At 41.0% G+C, this 16,390-nt stretch overlaps 2 protein-coding genes across 6 annotated transcripts; one reads left to right on the forward strand and one right to left on the reverse strand.

Annotated features, from left to right (window-relative positions):
- Positions 1 to 1,101: 1,101 nt before the first annotated feature.
- On the forward strand, positions 1,102 to 8,667 carry fbxo46 (F-box protein 46). Its single transcript, XM_030777509.1, has 2 exons — positions 1,102 to 1,512; positions 5,616 to 8,667. The coding sequence occupies exon 2, from the start codon at positions 5,718 to 5,720 to the stop codon at positions 7,746 to 7,748; it is 2,031 nt and encodes a 676-aa protein (XP_030633369.1). The 5' UTR covers positions 1,102 to 1,512; positions 5,616 to 5,717; the 3' UTR covers positions 7,749 to 8,667.
- A 769-nt stretch (positions 8,668 to 9,436) lies between these two features.
- slc5a2 (solute carrier family 5 member 2) lies at positions 9,437 to 14,651 on the reverse strand. Of its 5 annotated transcripts, none has more exons than XM_030776414.1 (15): positions 14,541 to 14,651; positions 14,232 to 14,303; positions 14,011 to 14,115; positions 13,800 to 13,859; positions 13,562 to 13,666; positions 12,874 to 12,979; positions 12,591 to 12,671; positions 12,129 to 12,364; positions 11,859 to 11,994; positions 11,637 to 11,744; positions 11,143 to 11,293; positions 10,724 to 10,892; positions 10,119 to 10,334; positions 9,898 to 10,033; positions 9,437 to 9,654 (listed from the first exon to the last, which is right to left on the reverse strand). In XM_030776414.1, exons 1-15 carry the CDS (start codon positions 14,649 to 14,651, stop codon positions 9,437 to 9,439), a joined length of 2,010 nt encoding a protein of 669 aa, XP_030632274.1. The 5 variants fall into 5 exon arrangements, with proteins under 5 accessions (XP_030632274.1, XP_030632277.1, XP_030632278.1 ...); XM_030776417.1 differs by having other exon boundaries at positions 9,437 to 9,660; positions 9,946 to 10,033; positions 14,541 to 14,636; XM_030776418.1 differs by having other exon boundaries at positions 9,437 to 9,658; positions 9,938 to 10,033; positions 14,541 to 14,621.
- Between the last annotated feature and the right edge of the window lie 1,739 nt (positions 14,652 to 16,390).

A 16,390-nucleotide genomic window follows, 5' to 3' on the forward strand; every position in this document is an offset into this window, starting at 1 on the left:
AGGGCTAAAGTTACTGATAATTGTTGACTCACCTGTTCTACTTATTCAAGCAATGTTGTCTTTACAGTTTCTGGCATTTTTTTAAAAGTAAGTCCAGCATAATAGGTTCAAAGTCACATGGTTTTGTTTTGTCAGTTTTAGGTGTTAGAACATAAGAATCAAAAACTGTATATAAATTTGAATTCTGGAAAGCATCCTATCCATTAAAGTTGTTTGGGTTTGATTGCTTGTTTGTTTGTTTGTTTTTTGAACACATTAACATATAGCTGTAGTTTTAGTTTTATCTTATAGAGTGGAGATCTTTATATTTCATATACAAAATCATTCCACAGTTTCAGACTATGTAAATATTTTATTAATCAGAATCTCCAGATGGGTGAATATGACAGTTTACAGTTGTCATCTGCATATATTTGAGGCGTCTAGTTACTCAAGCGAAGGGTCTTGTTACATTTGTGCAGCATTCTTGCAGGGGAGGGCTGTTTCCTTTACTCTGTAGTGCAAAAACACTGGTGTCTCTCTATCTTTACATTACAGCAAGAACACATAAATGTCACCCAACCATCAAATCAAATGGCAAAATGCAGCTGTCTTATCAAATCAGATAGTGAGAAAGGGAAGTATCACGGGCTTTCTATGTAGAGAGGGACCACTATTAAATTAATCCTGAGTGGAACACAGTCACGTCAACATCTTGTTAAGACTTCTAAATTTATTTAAATTACACGTTGTGGAATAGATTATTAGAACTAAATCATAGATGACCACCCAAATCTGCAAACCAACAAATAATGAGCGAGATATTTGTTTAGGACTGATGTTGTATAGATGTTGTATAGATACATAGTCAAATGCAAATAAACTCCATAATCCATATTTGTGAAAGATAGCTACCACAAGACAGAAGGCCACGAAAGAAGAAGAATAAGTATAAGAAGAAGTAGAGGAAGGAGAAGTAGAAGAAGAAGAAATTAACCCTCTATGAGGATACAGTGGAGAGGAGGAGGCAGGGACAACCATATATGGGCACACCATGGACTCTGCTTTGTCATTGGCTGTTGGCCGTATGCAGCTGTCTGTCAACAAAATGGCCTTCCTGAATTGCCTCTCGAAGGCTAGTAAAATATTTTTGTTTTTATGAGACGATAGAAGATTGTGTCTTACGACAGAAATGTCATATAATTTGAGGGAGTCGTTAAAGTCTGATTTTATCTTTTAAATCGAATACTGTTCTAGTTGATGGTGCTGACGCGCAGTTTGAGTCGAATAATACAGTGCAGTATAGCTAAAGTACGTACCCGTAGCTATCTGAAGGCAACCATTGGACTTGTCCCTTTACGGAGGAATAGGTTAGCTAACGTTAGCAGCTACGTGTAACCCAGAAACATTTTGTTTCGATTTCTTGTTTGTTGTCATTCGAGGCAAACCGAAGAGAACGGGTGCAAACTTGATCTACGCGGATTTTTCCCTTTTCATCAAAGTGTTGTCAGATCTTTTTTACGAAGAAAAAAGGTAAGTCACAACATCATCACAGACGTCAACGAAACATACAAGCCACTGTACTTTTTTACTATAAAGTTGACCGACTGGTTTTCTGATCTTCCATGATTATTCATTACCATGTAGCTGTAACATTAGCAAGTGATAGGTGGAGAGGATATATGAATAGTTTTTAAACGTTAGGCTACCTCAAAACTAAAAGTCTGCATAAAACTCTGATGTCTAACAGAACTGGCAAGGCAACGAAACGTGGAGGTGTTGCGTCCTTTAATTTTGACTTAAAGAGCAATATGTATACCCTGGCCACTATTTTTAAAAGATGTGTCAACAACCTCCCTATAAGTTAATATAGCCTCTATATCGCTTGTTACTGGGACCACAGGCCTTAAATTAAACTACTATGATTATCACAAATGTTTGTTTTAGAAAAGAAACACATGGCAAATGGATATTTGCTCGTCAGTCACTGCCAGTGATTTAAGTAATCAAGTGTTGTTATTGCTTCTCTGAACTTTGCTTAGAATTTAGTTAAATTCTTAGCTGGCTATTTAACTTAACCTACCTAGCTAGTTAGCTAATAGCTATTGCGCCAACTTCACCCTGGCGCAGTGTGTGGGTTAAAGCAATTTAGCAGATAACATAGCTGTCTGTGCTAGTAAATTTGGCTAGCATTCATGGTCACCCGTTTCAGGCGGATACAATGAGATGCTGACTATTTCCGTGTAGTGTGTTATCTTGCTAATATGAACGTAGAGTAATATTTTTGCAGGCTGTGCTTAATTGTTTGTTGTCAACAAGTGTAGCGTGAACTTTGAGCTTGGCTGAAGTAAGATGGCAGGGGTAGCTAACGCTGGGTTTAGCATTCCACGAGCTAATAGACTGCTTAGCTTGGCTTCTAGCTAAGAAGACTGTCACTCGTCAGAGATCAGTGCTGTATTTAGCTGAACCGTTGTACCCTACTGTAAGCGTTAAACTTTGCAAATTCACAACAGCCGCTTTGTTGTGAAATTATTTTTGATTTTTGTGAATAACCTGTCAATTGCAGTCTTCCATCTGCTGCAATGATATTTCATCAGCTGTCACCTCAATGAACTTAGATGGAAGTGAGATGACTAACCATTGTTATTGTTGCGAGTAATCTTCCCTTATTAATCATTCTTCATAATTACCTGACGTTGGAATGAATAGAGATCGGTAAATGGTTATACGTATTTTAACTACACAAATTTAAAGCTACTCAAGTTTTGAACGAAAATCAAATTGTGCCACGTAGTAGCTGAAGTTGGATTAGTTTTAGTTTTGCGGCGAGTTCTGGTCGTTTTTCAGTCAGTGCAGTGTTAGCCTAGCGCTTGATCTGCATTGAGAATAGTATTTTTCAGATCTCGATGTAAAACAAATTACATAGCAGCCTTCATCAGCGAAGCGGTTCCCTGGTTGTGATGCGGGGCAAGTGTCCTTATCTTGCCCCGATATTCCCACTGGAGTCGTGGTTAACCCAAAGAGTGCTTGATTGTGCATAGCTCATATGTATTTATGTTTATTAATGGTCCAACTTCCTGAAGATTTAGGGATGGAACCCAGTAGAAATGTAAACTACACCTGATAAGATACTGGTATGTTTTAAGTGACCTTTTAAAGGTCACATAAAACTGGGGCTTGATAGTAACTTCCTTGTCTTAGAATTTAAATTTTTGCATTTGTACCTTGTAGCAGGTGTCCAGTGTAAGATAGTTCTGCAAAGAGGTATTGCAAGTAATGGAAGTATTAAAAGGCTACGTTTAGAGGAGTGCAAAGGTTTCCTTTGTGGGAACACACATACAACATAACCTACTTTGTTTCTTTGACGTAGTAAAGTTATTGATTAGATGTTACCAATTTCAAAAGTATCCACATAGCCACCCCCCACATCAATGTAAAAGAAAAATAACATATCTCAGTTTTCATTTCCTTTTTCACATGATTTATAAATGCTTGGGGCTTCCCTTTCTACTATTAAAGCCTTGTCCACAATTGAATTCGTGAAACATTAATTCAGGTGGATGGTTAGAGAAGGAATTTGCATTGAGTTAGTGTGATTGCACCAACATTTTGTTCTCTCACTTTTTCCACTCCTGGATTAGATTAGGCTATTGTATATTTGAGGCTAAATTGTGATGGCAGTGTTCTTATAGTAAAAGAATTTCTAGGGTAGGTTTTACTACGGAGAGTAAATTAACTGTGATTTAATGTTTTTGGTCCTGTCCAGAAACTCCATTTCATTCTCACCAAAAATCAGACTTAGATTTTCTCTTGAGGGATTGCTGAGAATAGCAAAGCAGGAGGCCATTGTTACAAGGAGGCCTGGAATATGAGACTTGTCCACCTCCCCCTCCAACAGTTGCATTGTCTACTCTTTTGCAGAGTTGGAATCGGCAACCAGTCATCATAATTTATCACTACACCGCCCAACCTCCTGGCCTTTGTAAAGGAGGTACAGAAGGCTAAGGGAGAATAAGTGTGAGACTGTCTGAATAGAGGGTGTTCTGAGCATAAGGTTAGATGGGCGAGACTATAGAATTTCAGTTGAGGGTAGTGTCTATTGGTAATGTGTTATTTATCATGGACCATTGTCTTTGTTCAATCAAGACATGTGTCTAATAGCCAAGCTGAGATAATGATTTGAATTTACAGTGCTTTTAATGGTATAAGTCCATATGTAGTTACACCAGTAGCTATATATGTGTGACCCTGACCCGTGCAAAAATCATGGACTGTAGAGTACTGCCCGTAGTCCTGGGCCTGGGAAGGATTTGGTGGATTATGGAAAAGGCTTAAAACCAGCAGTAATTTGCAAGAATTGTTGATTTGAGGGAAAAATCTGCATTATCTTTAGTATTTTATCCATTATGAGTTAACCACAGACACACTTTCTTTTCTGTGTGTTTGATTCAAAGAGTTTGTCGTCCCTCCTGTGCTCTTCAAATCCTACAGAAGATTTTTTTTTTTTGTAGCGAATAACATCTAGATAATATAATCTTTGATTGTCCTACTGCAGTTTTTCCGTTTTAAGTTTGGTACTTCAGACTGCTGTGAAGGTGTGTCATTTTTATTTTTTATCTATAGACATGATTTCATTTCGATAACACAATCTTTACAGCCATAAACATTGGTGGCATTGTCATCCCCTCATCAATAGAATGTAATTCTTAAAGGAAAAGTTCACCCTTTCCTCATTTGGGCCCGCTGTAATGCTCACTTCCTTGTAATGAAAGCAGTGAAATGGTTTGGCCACACAGACACAATTAGCAGTGTTTGCTGGTGGAAACCTGACAGGGGATCATCTACCCATTTCTGCAACAGCAACTCCCACTTGTCAGGGTGCTAGATTGGTGGTGGACAGAATAAGTGTGAACCTCCAGCTTCCTGAATACGTCCACAGTCTGGTGAAGGAGACGTGGTAGCCTACATGCTCCACGGTCAGCATGGGGGTTGTGCAGTCAACGGGGAATGGAAACAGAAGGGAACTGGCCACTACTAAATTAGGAGGAAAGGGGACGAAAACACACACAAAGTTAAACTGGAAAAAAAAAACCCCAAAACCACAGTTGAGAAGGATGCTACTTTGTCCTCCCTCTCACAACAGTGAATAAGAACAGTGACAGACTATACTTTTGACATTCAAGTCCATTATGGGAAATTAGTGACTTTTTAATGAAATATACAAACTTTCAGGCACATGTTAAAATGAAGTTGTCAAAAAGGGTAACACAGTTTTCCATAGTCAGCAGTTTTAGAGCTCTGATCCCATTGTAGTTGGAAACAGAGGAGCTTCACAAAGAATTTGCCCATTCTTGGTACAAGATTACTCGGAACCGTAGTTATCCTGTATTTGTTTTGTTGCTGTGATGGATGGTAAACAATGCTCTTAAGTCTTTATATGTGGGTTTGAGTTTTCAGGTGTGTAGAGAATTTATTCATTTGCCCAACAGTCATAATCTTGTCGTGACCTGAGGCCGGACGGTGAAACTTGAAACTACTTTAGAAATCCACCTAGACTGATGTCATGACAATTAATTAAAAACATGGTCCCTACGGGCTGGTGTACAACTTCTCATTGTCTTTCCTTTGCCTTCTAGATTGAATGACCTGGAGCTTGCAGGCCAGCACAGTGGTAATGAGTGGAGAAGTACATAACAGTTGGCTAGCCTAGAGGCAGATATGCTTCCAACAGGCCCATAATGAACCGTGACACCTTCTCCCACATCCGGCTGTGGTGCCCACGCCCCTTTGGCACCTACTCTCAGAACAAGCCATACAGCGCGGGAGCAGTTGGCAGCGGGACGACACCTTCCCTCTGCAAGGCTGATGCTGCTGGGCGTACATCCTTGGAGGCAGGAGGAACCAATAAAGAGCCAGAGGATGATGTTGGCACTGAGAACACCCCACCAGCATCAGCCTCCACTTTACTGGCGCCACCACCTCCTGCACCTCCCTCACCTAGTTCTCAGATAGAAGATGGGAGGGTACTGCTTGATACATGGTATGTGATCAAACCAGGCAACACCAAGGAGAAGATTGCCTTCTTTGTGGCCCACCAGTATAGTGGGGCAGGAATTCCACGTCCGAGTGCCATGAAGGTGAAGGGGAACTGGGCCACTGATTGCACCAAGGCGAAGCGACGTCGCCGGTGTTCCTCTTACGATCCTCCCACGAGATCCCAAAACGTTGCCACAGAACTACCTGTAGAGACCAACTCACCCGATGATAGGGTAAATGAGACTGATTTGCTCTCAGTGGCAGAGATGGTGGCTCTGGTGGAGCAACGCACAGCCATGGCCTTGCAAGGCATGGTAGCTCAAGGACAGACAGCTCTTGGTCACACTCAGCATACTGTCCTCCAGGGTTCTGTCTCAGACCCTAACTCTGCTGTATTCCTATCCGAACCAACTGTTCCTCTACCAGCCTCCAACAGTGACCTTGAACAACAACAGCAGCAGCAGCAGGAATCCCGGCGAGTCGCTCAAGCTGTAGCTCACTTTGAGTCGCAGCAGCAGCATCTGGAGAATGGAATATTGCGCCCTGAACTTCATGGTTCTGGTAGAGAACGGGAGCGTTCCGGAGAGACTGGGAGCAGTGGTCAAAGCCATGGGCGAGGCGAAGTGAGGATTGCTTTTCGGGTGTCGAGTCTTGACCCTCGTTCGCAGTCTGAGCCTGTAAGTCGGCCCAGGTGCATGTTTATGAGTTGTGGGTCGGGAGGAGGTCAGGCAGGCGCCAGAGCCAAAGAGAAGATCACTTGCGATCTCTACCAGCTGGTTAGCCCCTCATCTCGAGACCCAGGCCTTTTGTTGGCGGGTTCACCAAAGACTGACCCTCATGGGGAAAGTATCACCGACCGGCCTTCCTCCACAACTCCAGATACCAACCAAGATTTTGGCCAAGGGGAGAAGAAGGCAGTGGCTCGAGAGCGGGTAACTGGTTTTCATGTTGAGGTTGTTGTTACAGGAGCTGTGGATCAGTGTGTCTTCTATGGTAAGGACAGCACAGAGAATGTCCAGGAAGAGACTGTATGTCTTGCTATGCCTGGTGGGGGAAGCCAGGCTGATGTTGCAGAGGACCCCCCACCTGGCCAGTTGTTTTTTCTGCAGCCCCCATCTACAGAAGAGGAAGGCGGCAGTGCTGTCAACAATGGAATGTGCTCTTTGGACTGTGCTAACAACAACGGGCCAGTTAGCGGTGGAACTGAGCGACCAGAATCACCCTTACCTAGCATGGATGATGGCACAGACTCATCCCTGTGCCGCCTCTACCGTCATGTTTCTCATGATTTCCTGGAAATCCGTTTCCAGATCCAGCGCCTTCTGGAGCCACGGCAGTACATGCTTCTTCTACCAGACCACATCATGGTCAACATCTTCAGCTATTTGCCCACGCGCTCTTTAGCAGCCCTGAAGTGCACCTGCCATAACTTCAAGGCCCTGATTGAGACCTATGGCGTGCGCGCTACAGACTCTCGCTGGAACCAGGACCCATTGTACCGCGACGACCCCTGCAAGCAGTGCAAGCGGCAGTACGAACGCGGGGATGTTTCGCTCTGCCGTTGGCACCCCAAACCTTACCACCACGACCTGCCTTATGGACGCTCCTACTGGATGTGTTGCCGGCGTACAGATAAGGACACACCTGGTTGCCGGGTGGGGCTGCATGACAACAACTGGGTACAGCCCTGTGAGATTGTTCAGGCCCGCACCAAGAGAGACGATGGGAGGTAAAAGGTGGAGTGGGGATTGCCCGATTTTGCTCCTTTTCTTACTCTGCCAATATTTCATGCCACTGTAATATTTATAGTTGAGCTCTCCTCCCTCATCTTAGCTCTTTGATCTTGCTATCATGTCAATATCAGTTGTTAGCAGTGCACCATGCTCAGTTCACTCTCCCATAACATGCAGACCAATGCTCTCAGTATGGAAACTGATGCTAGAGAAATAGGATCACGTCTGCTGCATGGGATTAGATTTTTTGCATATACTTGTGAAATGGTTAGAAAAGTGTTATGGCTTGGCAATCTTTTCCTAAAACCAGCTCTGCAAATGAACCCCAACCTTGCGAAAACTGGAGGCTTGGCACTGAGGAATTACTGTGTTTTTGTTAAAGATGGAGAAATATAATGAAGTGATTGTTGAAAGTTTCTCTGCAAGAAACTGACACTGGGGTAGAAAGAGCAACATGATGTCACTTTGCAAATACCTGATGTCACTTTGTAAACAAAGCTGTACTGCTTGTTAGATTTTTATTTTATGTGTGTGTGGGTGATTTATTATTTTTTGTTTGTTTGTTTTGTTCCTTTTTCCCTTGATTTTTGAAGTCCATGTTCTGACCCTCATGAAATTTTCTGTTCTTTTTCCCTCCGAATGTGTTTTATTTGTTGTCCAAAAGTTTTCCCTGCCTCAGCCTGTACCTGCCTCAATCTGTCTGCTTGCTGGCAGAGGGCAGTCTTTGCCAAAGCAGCAATTATCTTCATGTGGGTTAAATAACAACAGAGACCATTGAAAACTCCAGTTTCCAGCCTTAACCCCATTCTGCTCACACCATCAATCTGCAAAACCTAAAAGTGTAATAAGGACACTGATACTGATCTTTCTGCTTTGGGAGACCGTTGTAGGTTTCACAGTGTCAGATGCTAATGGGAATTCTTGCCTCTAAAATAAACAGAGTTATTTAAAACTGATATCACTGCATAAAATGTCAGTTCTTTAAAAAAAACAAAAAAAACATGTAATGTTTTGATCTCACAGTTTGCAGTGAAAGCCCATTCATGACGAACGGGTCCTGGTAGGATATACTACAAAGTAGGATGCCTCATACTACAAGGAGTTGTCAGCAAGACAACAGAAAAACTAAACTTCATTAATCCCTGTAGGGAAACCCATCTCTGCATTTAAGATATCCTAACTACTTAGGAGCAGTGGGCAGCTACCATGTGGCCCAATGGGCAATTGAGAGAAGAGACATAACATTTCAATAGATATTTTCCCTCTTCTCCTTTTGCTCTGTCGTGACTGTTGGCTTAATATAATCCAGGTAACTCAAAAGACTTGATTTACTTTGCACTTATCTTGTTGAGATGTATGACGACCTGAAAGTGGATAAGCTATTGAGTTCTTTGTAGCCATGTTTTCTTCAGACAGTTACAGCTATTCACTTTTTCGTGTTGTCAAAGATATGAAAATTATTAGTCTCACAAACCCTATTTTATTTTTCATTGTTTCAGATCATAGCACAAAATGAGGTTTGATGATTATTTATTTTAATTTGGTCGCTCATCTTATATACTCTATTGTACCATAAATAGGATCACACATTCCATATCCCGTGTTCAATTATTGTTATTAATTTTAACTACTTGACATCACGTTGGATGTGTGGGTGAAATTTAAACCACATTTCAGTGCAGCGCCTGTCATGCATAGTAACCCCACAGATAAATAGCAACAGACATCATTATCAGGGCATTTGCATTAACCACATGTCTCCAGAGAGGGTCCTCACTTATATCAGGTAACTGTTTGGATGCCTCTGCAACCTCCTGCTCGGTGGGCTCTGGAGTCTGAGATCCACTAAGGCCACAAAACCAGCCAATCAGACGGCTTGCGCAGGACTGATGCTCATCTTCTTCAACTTCCTCTGAGGAAGTGCACAAAAAAAAATCAGGATGGCATTACTCGTGCAAGACAGCAGCGGTGTCTATATTGCAACAACTCATATTTAAAGTTGTTCAGAAATGGTTAGAATGTGTATATCATTTTTGTATGCAACGTTGAGCGTTAACTAGAGCTTTTTCTAAAAAGTTGCCGTTAAAAAAAAAAAAAAAAGAACACTGGTTAACTGAGTGTAAAGGCAAGAGTAACAATAACTATGTACTTGCGCTCTCATGAGATTTGGACCTGGTCTTCTCCTCTGCATGCCTACGGGCCTTTCTACTACGTTCCTCTTCCTCCCGGTCTAAGTCAACTCTTTCTTCTTTAGAGTGACGTAGACTGAAGACAAGGCGGTAAAGCTGGGCGCAAAGAATGCGGTGCATTGTTTAGTGAGTAGTTGAAAGTGAAGAGACTGTGAATGCCTCTTTAACATTTAGCACTTACATGTTTGTCGTCTATGGACGGCGTACAGTAACTGATGACTAAAACAAGGATACCCGTGCAGAGGAAGAGGATTATCGCAAAGTAGAGGTAGTGAACGCCACACACTATCCCAGGGCAGTCAGTGGGGAAGAGGCAGCTCCCTGTGCCAAACACAAACTCTGCTGCCATACGAGACAAGCCCATCATCAGGCCCCCTATTAGGCCCCAAAAAGCCCCCTGGTGGAGAAGTGAGAAATTATAAAAGGACAGTCTTAATTACCATCGTTCTGTAGAGTATCTTTAACTGTGACATTTTACTGTCAGGGACAAATGAAAGTTCTCCGTCAGAGGGTACGCATTACATTTTTAATTGAATAACCTAATGGAGTGTTTAGTGCATCACACATGACGTCTTTAACAACTTCAGTGAATGTGCTAACTCTAGTCTTGATTTCAGTGATAGAATCACACCATCTTTTTCTTCTTAACACTGCTTTTTACTTAGAGTAATTTGCTGTATTGGCTACTGTCCCATCTGTTAAAAGGCATCAGCAGTTAATATCAGTGAGACACCAAATGAAGCAAAAACAAAAATAAATCAGTAACTAAACAGTATTTTTACTTACCGGCTCATTGACCCGCTTCACAAAAATAGCCAGAAAGAAAACTGCTGCAATCGGTGGGGCCAAGTAACTGGTCACTGACTGGATGTAGTCAAACAGCTGACCACTCTGTGCTGCTTGGACCACGGGAATCCAGCAAATACTGATGGCAACAATACAGAGTACCCACACCCTGTAAAAGAGGTAAGAGGTTTGTTATTGTAGATGATACATACATATCGAATTTACCTAAAAAGTGTGCATCCTCTAGCACTGCTGAAAGGTGTCCTTATGTTATGGGTGTTCTGTTCCTTAGTACAAAGTTACAGCACCAATTAGAAGCAGTAGTGGGAAGTGGGAGGCAAAGCACTAGTAAGATGCAAAACGTTTCCTGACACACACACACACACACACACATGCATGTACAGCGTAGAAGTCCGAACCTGCCAACAATCATGAGCTCTTTGTCTCTAGCCTGTGGCCTGAGGCGCGTCCAGATGTCCATGGTGAATAGTGTACTGCTGCTGTTGAAGATGGAAGCGAGGGAGCTCATGAGGGCAGCTAACATAACTGCCAGCATCAAACCTCGCAAACCTAAAGAGACGCATGTATACAAATACAGAGGGACACCCAAGAGACAAGGACGAGCAGTGGTTTAAAAGGAACATTTAGTTTGTTACAGCTTTTTTTTAACATTTCTGTTAATATTTCTGTTACTTTTTTTTTCCAAAGAGAAGTAATAATAACGTTTAACCATTACAAATCATACATCGTGAGAGACCATAACTACAATCTAATTAAGAAATATCATTAATATGAAGTAATCAGGGTTCAGCAACAAGAATCACACCAACCTAGTAATTTTAATCGTATCTTTTAAAAATATATTTTACATTTTGAAAAGAGCTCTAAAAACATTCATCTCATCATGCCTCACCGTTGGGCATTAAAGAAACCACCAACTTGGGGTAAGCAATATTAGAGCAGCCAACTTCAGTGCCACACACTTCCTTACAGATCTCTGGCACCACACAACCCACCTCATCTGTTAAAGAGACAGAGAGGAGAGCAACTTCCACCATACAGCCCACTGAGAGAATGCCTACTGATGCTACTCAAAAGCCACACCACAATGGTTCACTTACAGTCATCTACTCACCAGGATAAAGAACTCGACTGATCATGCCCGGGAACACCATGAGAAACATGGGGAGCAGCTTGAGGTATCCACACATGATACATCCAGCCTTCACGTGGGTCAGACTACGAGCAGCCAAACAGCGCTGCACTATCACCTACAGAATGAGACCGGGTTTAACCGGCATTCCGTATTAAAAGGCACATCAGGGAAACGGTCTCCAAATGATGCGAACGCGTAACGGTTACTACGTGCACTGTGTGGTAACAAGCACATTTTGGTGGAACCCACCTGGTCAGTGCACCAGTACCAGCCACCTAAAATGGCAATGCCGAAGAGCACGCCAGGCCAGGGTAGGTCCCCGGTCAGAGGGTCCCTGAGTAGCTGAAAGGCATCTTGACGAGGTGTGTAGCACTCTGGAGAGATGTTGTAACGCTGAGGGTCAAGGGTCGTCCTCATAGAAAGTGAGGGCAAGGCCAAGTTATACTTCTCCAGCAGGGCGTTGTAACCCCCTACTTCTATAAAAGCTGGAGAAAAGGATATGGTAATGAGAGTACATAAAACTTGGTTAGAAATGAGAGGAGTAAGGAATTATGGGTAAATCAAATTCACTCCATATATTCCATGTCCACATTATATCACACAGTTTATCATACTGATCCATTTTTATGTGTTGGTGTTCATCAACACATTCTGACCTTGTATCTGCTGCTGCCTAAACTTTTTTAAAGAGGAGCAGAATTCTGTACTTACAGAAAACCGTGAGGAAAATGGCTCCAGCTATGATGACAAAAGTCTGGACTGTATCTGTGTACATGAGAGCTGCCAGGCCCCCTGCAACAGTGAAACAATCACACATATCGGCAGGTAATCACCAGCTGATAATAAACCACATGGCACTAAAAACGATGAAAATTTCTACATACACGAAGGAGACTTGATTGGTAGATTTGTTCAGAGCTCAAACAAAACAGTCTATTTGCCTGTAGTAAACTGTGTGAATTTGTAATGAGATTTTTTTTTTTTTTTTTTTTACCTGTGACAGTGTATAGCGCTGTTATAGAGAGCAGGGCAATTACAGCAATGTAAATGTTCCAACCAAGGGCCTGCTGAATGAACACTGCTCCAGAGAACATATCAACCTACAGCAAAGGAAAGGACATTAAACTAATCTCAACACCGGCTCACCCATGAACTGAATGAAATGGAGGTGTCTGCTAAAATGAATTGTGTGATGTTGAGAGAACGACGATACTATAATGATTGTGGTTATCGGGATACAGTACAATACCACGATGTTTTTACAGTATTTGCTACTGGAGTCAGTTTCACGATATTTTGATGAAATACATATGATCCATTTCTGTATGTTCAAACTAAGCTGACATACACAAAGGCCTAGACCCAGTCCTATACAAATATTGACTCAATCTTAACAAGGCACCATAGCACTCACAGTGAGTTCAAGGAGGGGCATTTGAGGATAATCCAAAGTCAATGTGAATCTTCTTAAACACCCACACACAACACCTTGTCTGCTCTTCCAGTCATGCACATTTTATCTCTTTCATTCAATTCCTCTATTTTTTCTGCTTGCTGTGTCTTGTGTTAAGTATCAAATAAAGTACTGTTTGCATTGTAGGAGGGATCTTGAATCAATGTGAGAAAAAAATCAAAAGTAATGCTGTGCTAACCAACCCCACAGGAAACAGGACCATACTTACAGAAATTTTTGTGAAGATATACAAGAACAGAGAGATGACAGACAGATATAAACTAATCCTGGTCCCACCAAATCTTTTTTTCAGGTACTGCGGCATAGTGATAACCTGTTATAAATATGTGAGGAAGGAAAGATCTGTTTAGTTAAAATTGTGATTAGATCTTACGACTCCAACAGTCTGTTACATTATGTGATAAAATTATAAGGATCTCCTTTGTAAACAGTCTAATGTAACTTACCCCTGCTGTTAAATAGACTGGAACAAAGAGCCATCCCAACAGCAAGACAATGAACAAAGCCTGTAAAAAACCATTAAAGGAACCGCTGACTTCAGTCACCTATTCCAGTGTTCAAAACACTATATTCATTAGATCCTTCAACTGGGTTAAAGTCCATGAACGGCAACATTTAAGAAAACTTTAAAAAAAGAAAACATTGAAGAATACTCACATTCCATTCAAAACCTCCAACAGCTATTCCACTGGCAGCCCCTGTCCCAGCCAGGCCAACAAAATGACCACTGCCAATGTTGCTCGCAAATAGAGAGGCACCTACCTACATGTGCGAAAAGGAGCAACAAATGTATATTTCTATGAGGTTGCTCGGCTCGTAACGTAGGGTTTTGTTAAATGGGGTAATGGAAATTGATCGTTGTGTTGAATGAGACTGACCGGCCACCAAACCATAGTTCGTCCTGCCAAGAAGTAGCCACCTACTGTGCCGCGGTTTGTCCTGCACATCGACTGAGATATAACAGGCAGAAATATTATCACTAATCTGACCATAAGAATAGGCTGCTCCTGAAGATTCACCACTGTTACTAACATACATGCTCTTTTCTGATACATAAAAAAACACTCAATCCCAAAACTTGTCACTCTTTCGTCACATATACGTAGAAGCACAATGGTCAATTTATAAAAAAAAAAAAAATACACATACACACAAAAACATACACACAAAAACATATATGGACTAACCCATATTCCCACAGCGATCACAAGCACAAAGTAGCCCACTATGACGACAATGTCAGCTGGGTTGTCGATGGTCGCACGCTTTTCAGTGGTCTCAGATGAAGCGTTTTCCATTTTAAGCGTAAAAGAATGGATGGATCTGAACACAACTTCGAATCGAGGGACAGTTTAGATACCTAAAGGAAGAACATCCCCCACTGTGAGACTGAACAAAAATGGTTATGAAGCTAAAAACCAAGACCTTTGGTCGCAAGCAAAAAGGCTGAGGTAAGCGTTAATTAATTAATGACAATAATAGTTAACTCAGCATCTTCCAAACAAGAAAGGGCCATAAGTATTCAGCAAAAAGTGAGGCAAAATACATTTTTAGTCCATCTCTATGTTTTCATTTGTGACTCACAATAATCTGTCCTGTTTCAGCTCAGTTGATCTGTCACCTCTGCACTGTATTAGTGTTCTTTAGGAGCACACTGATATGAGCTTAAAACGATGACAATTTGAACAGAAACATCTGATCCAAATTATGATACGCTTCTAAATGACACAAAAAGGTCTATTAGTGTAATAACTAGTAATGCATAATTAATAAACCATACTGTTGACACTGTGTCAAATAAACAAAGCCCTTAAATGACATTGAAAAGAACAGCATTATGAAAGTGATAAACAGGTCTTGAATGCATGAGTGAACTGGTGGGGCCCACCATGAGATGTCTAGTTAATGTTTTTCATAGTTTGCCATTGGCAAACTACGAATCTGATGCAACAACTGAGTAAATTGTGATGGCTCTTGCCTGCCGAGCATGGCTATGATAAGACTTATTCGGCTGGTGTCATTATCTGGTCACTGATGAAAGATAAGGCTAAACACACAATGACACTGGTTTCCACCACAGGGGAAAAGCTATCTCCTGTTCTAAAAACTGAATGAACAACAATATATTTTCAGGACTTAAACAGGCTGGTTCTGGCCATTTAGAATCACAATGTGTATCAATGGCAACTGTCTAAACCCTTCAAATGGAGTATTATGATATTTAAGTAAACACATGGCATGCAATTTAAATTTTGCTGAAGTTAAATAATAGAATTATTTCTATTTGACAGTGTGGTTCTGATAGACTAGTTAGCACAATCCAATATCTATTAATCTTGTAATAATTTAATAATTCATTGGACCTCTATGCGCATCTTGAAATGGCCAGTGTATTCATTCTTCAACACACTAAATTCATCCGTTCATTCATTCGCTCATGAAAATAATTCAAATATTCACAAATGTCTCATTGAACAGTTCAAGGTATTTAATGTCGTATTGAGAAGAAAGTAGAAATATTTTAACTGCAGCTATGTTTGAAACAATCTGAACTTTTATTCCAAAAAGTCCACTGGAAAACGAGATGAAATGCTGACAATTCTGACAGAAATCTGAGTAAAGTCAGAAAGAAATCTTCCAAACTGCTAAAAATAAAGAAGTTTTTAGTGCATTTCAGTCCAAGGACATTTTATTGAGTTTAAACATATGCTTTTTTCCCTCATCATATATGAACCAGGAACATAATAAACTGGCAGAAAAATAAACTAAATAACGTGTTTGTGTACTTATTAATGTTACATTTGAGTATTCTGTCATGTAATAATGTGTTTAATGTACCTTTCAGCTAACTTGACTAATAAAACAAAATTTTAAGTCCTACATTTTCAACTCTTGGTTGAATTTTGTGACCTTTGACAATAACAATCAAGCAAATTCAAAACTGATTTCATTTAGAAAGATCAAACAGTAGGAAACAGATGCAACAAATACAAATTACAATTGAAGGTTTAATTACCATTCTAGGGTAGTTGTGTGA

This window comes from Chanos chanos, chromosome 6, assembly GCF_902362185.1.
Source record: "Chanos chanos chromosome 6, fChaCha1.1, whole genome shotgun sequence".
Classification (NCBI taxonomy): Eukaryota; Metazoa; Chordata; class Actinopteri; order Gonorynchiformes; family Chanidae; genus Chanos; species Chanos chanos.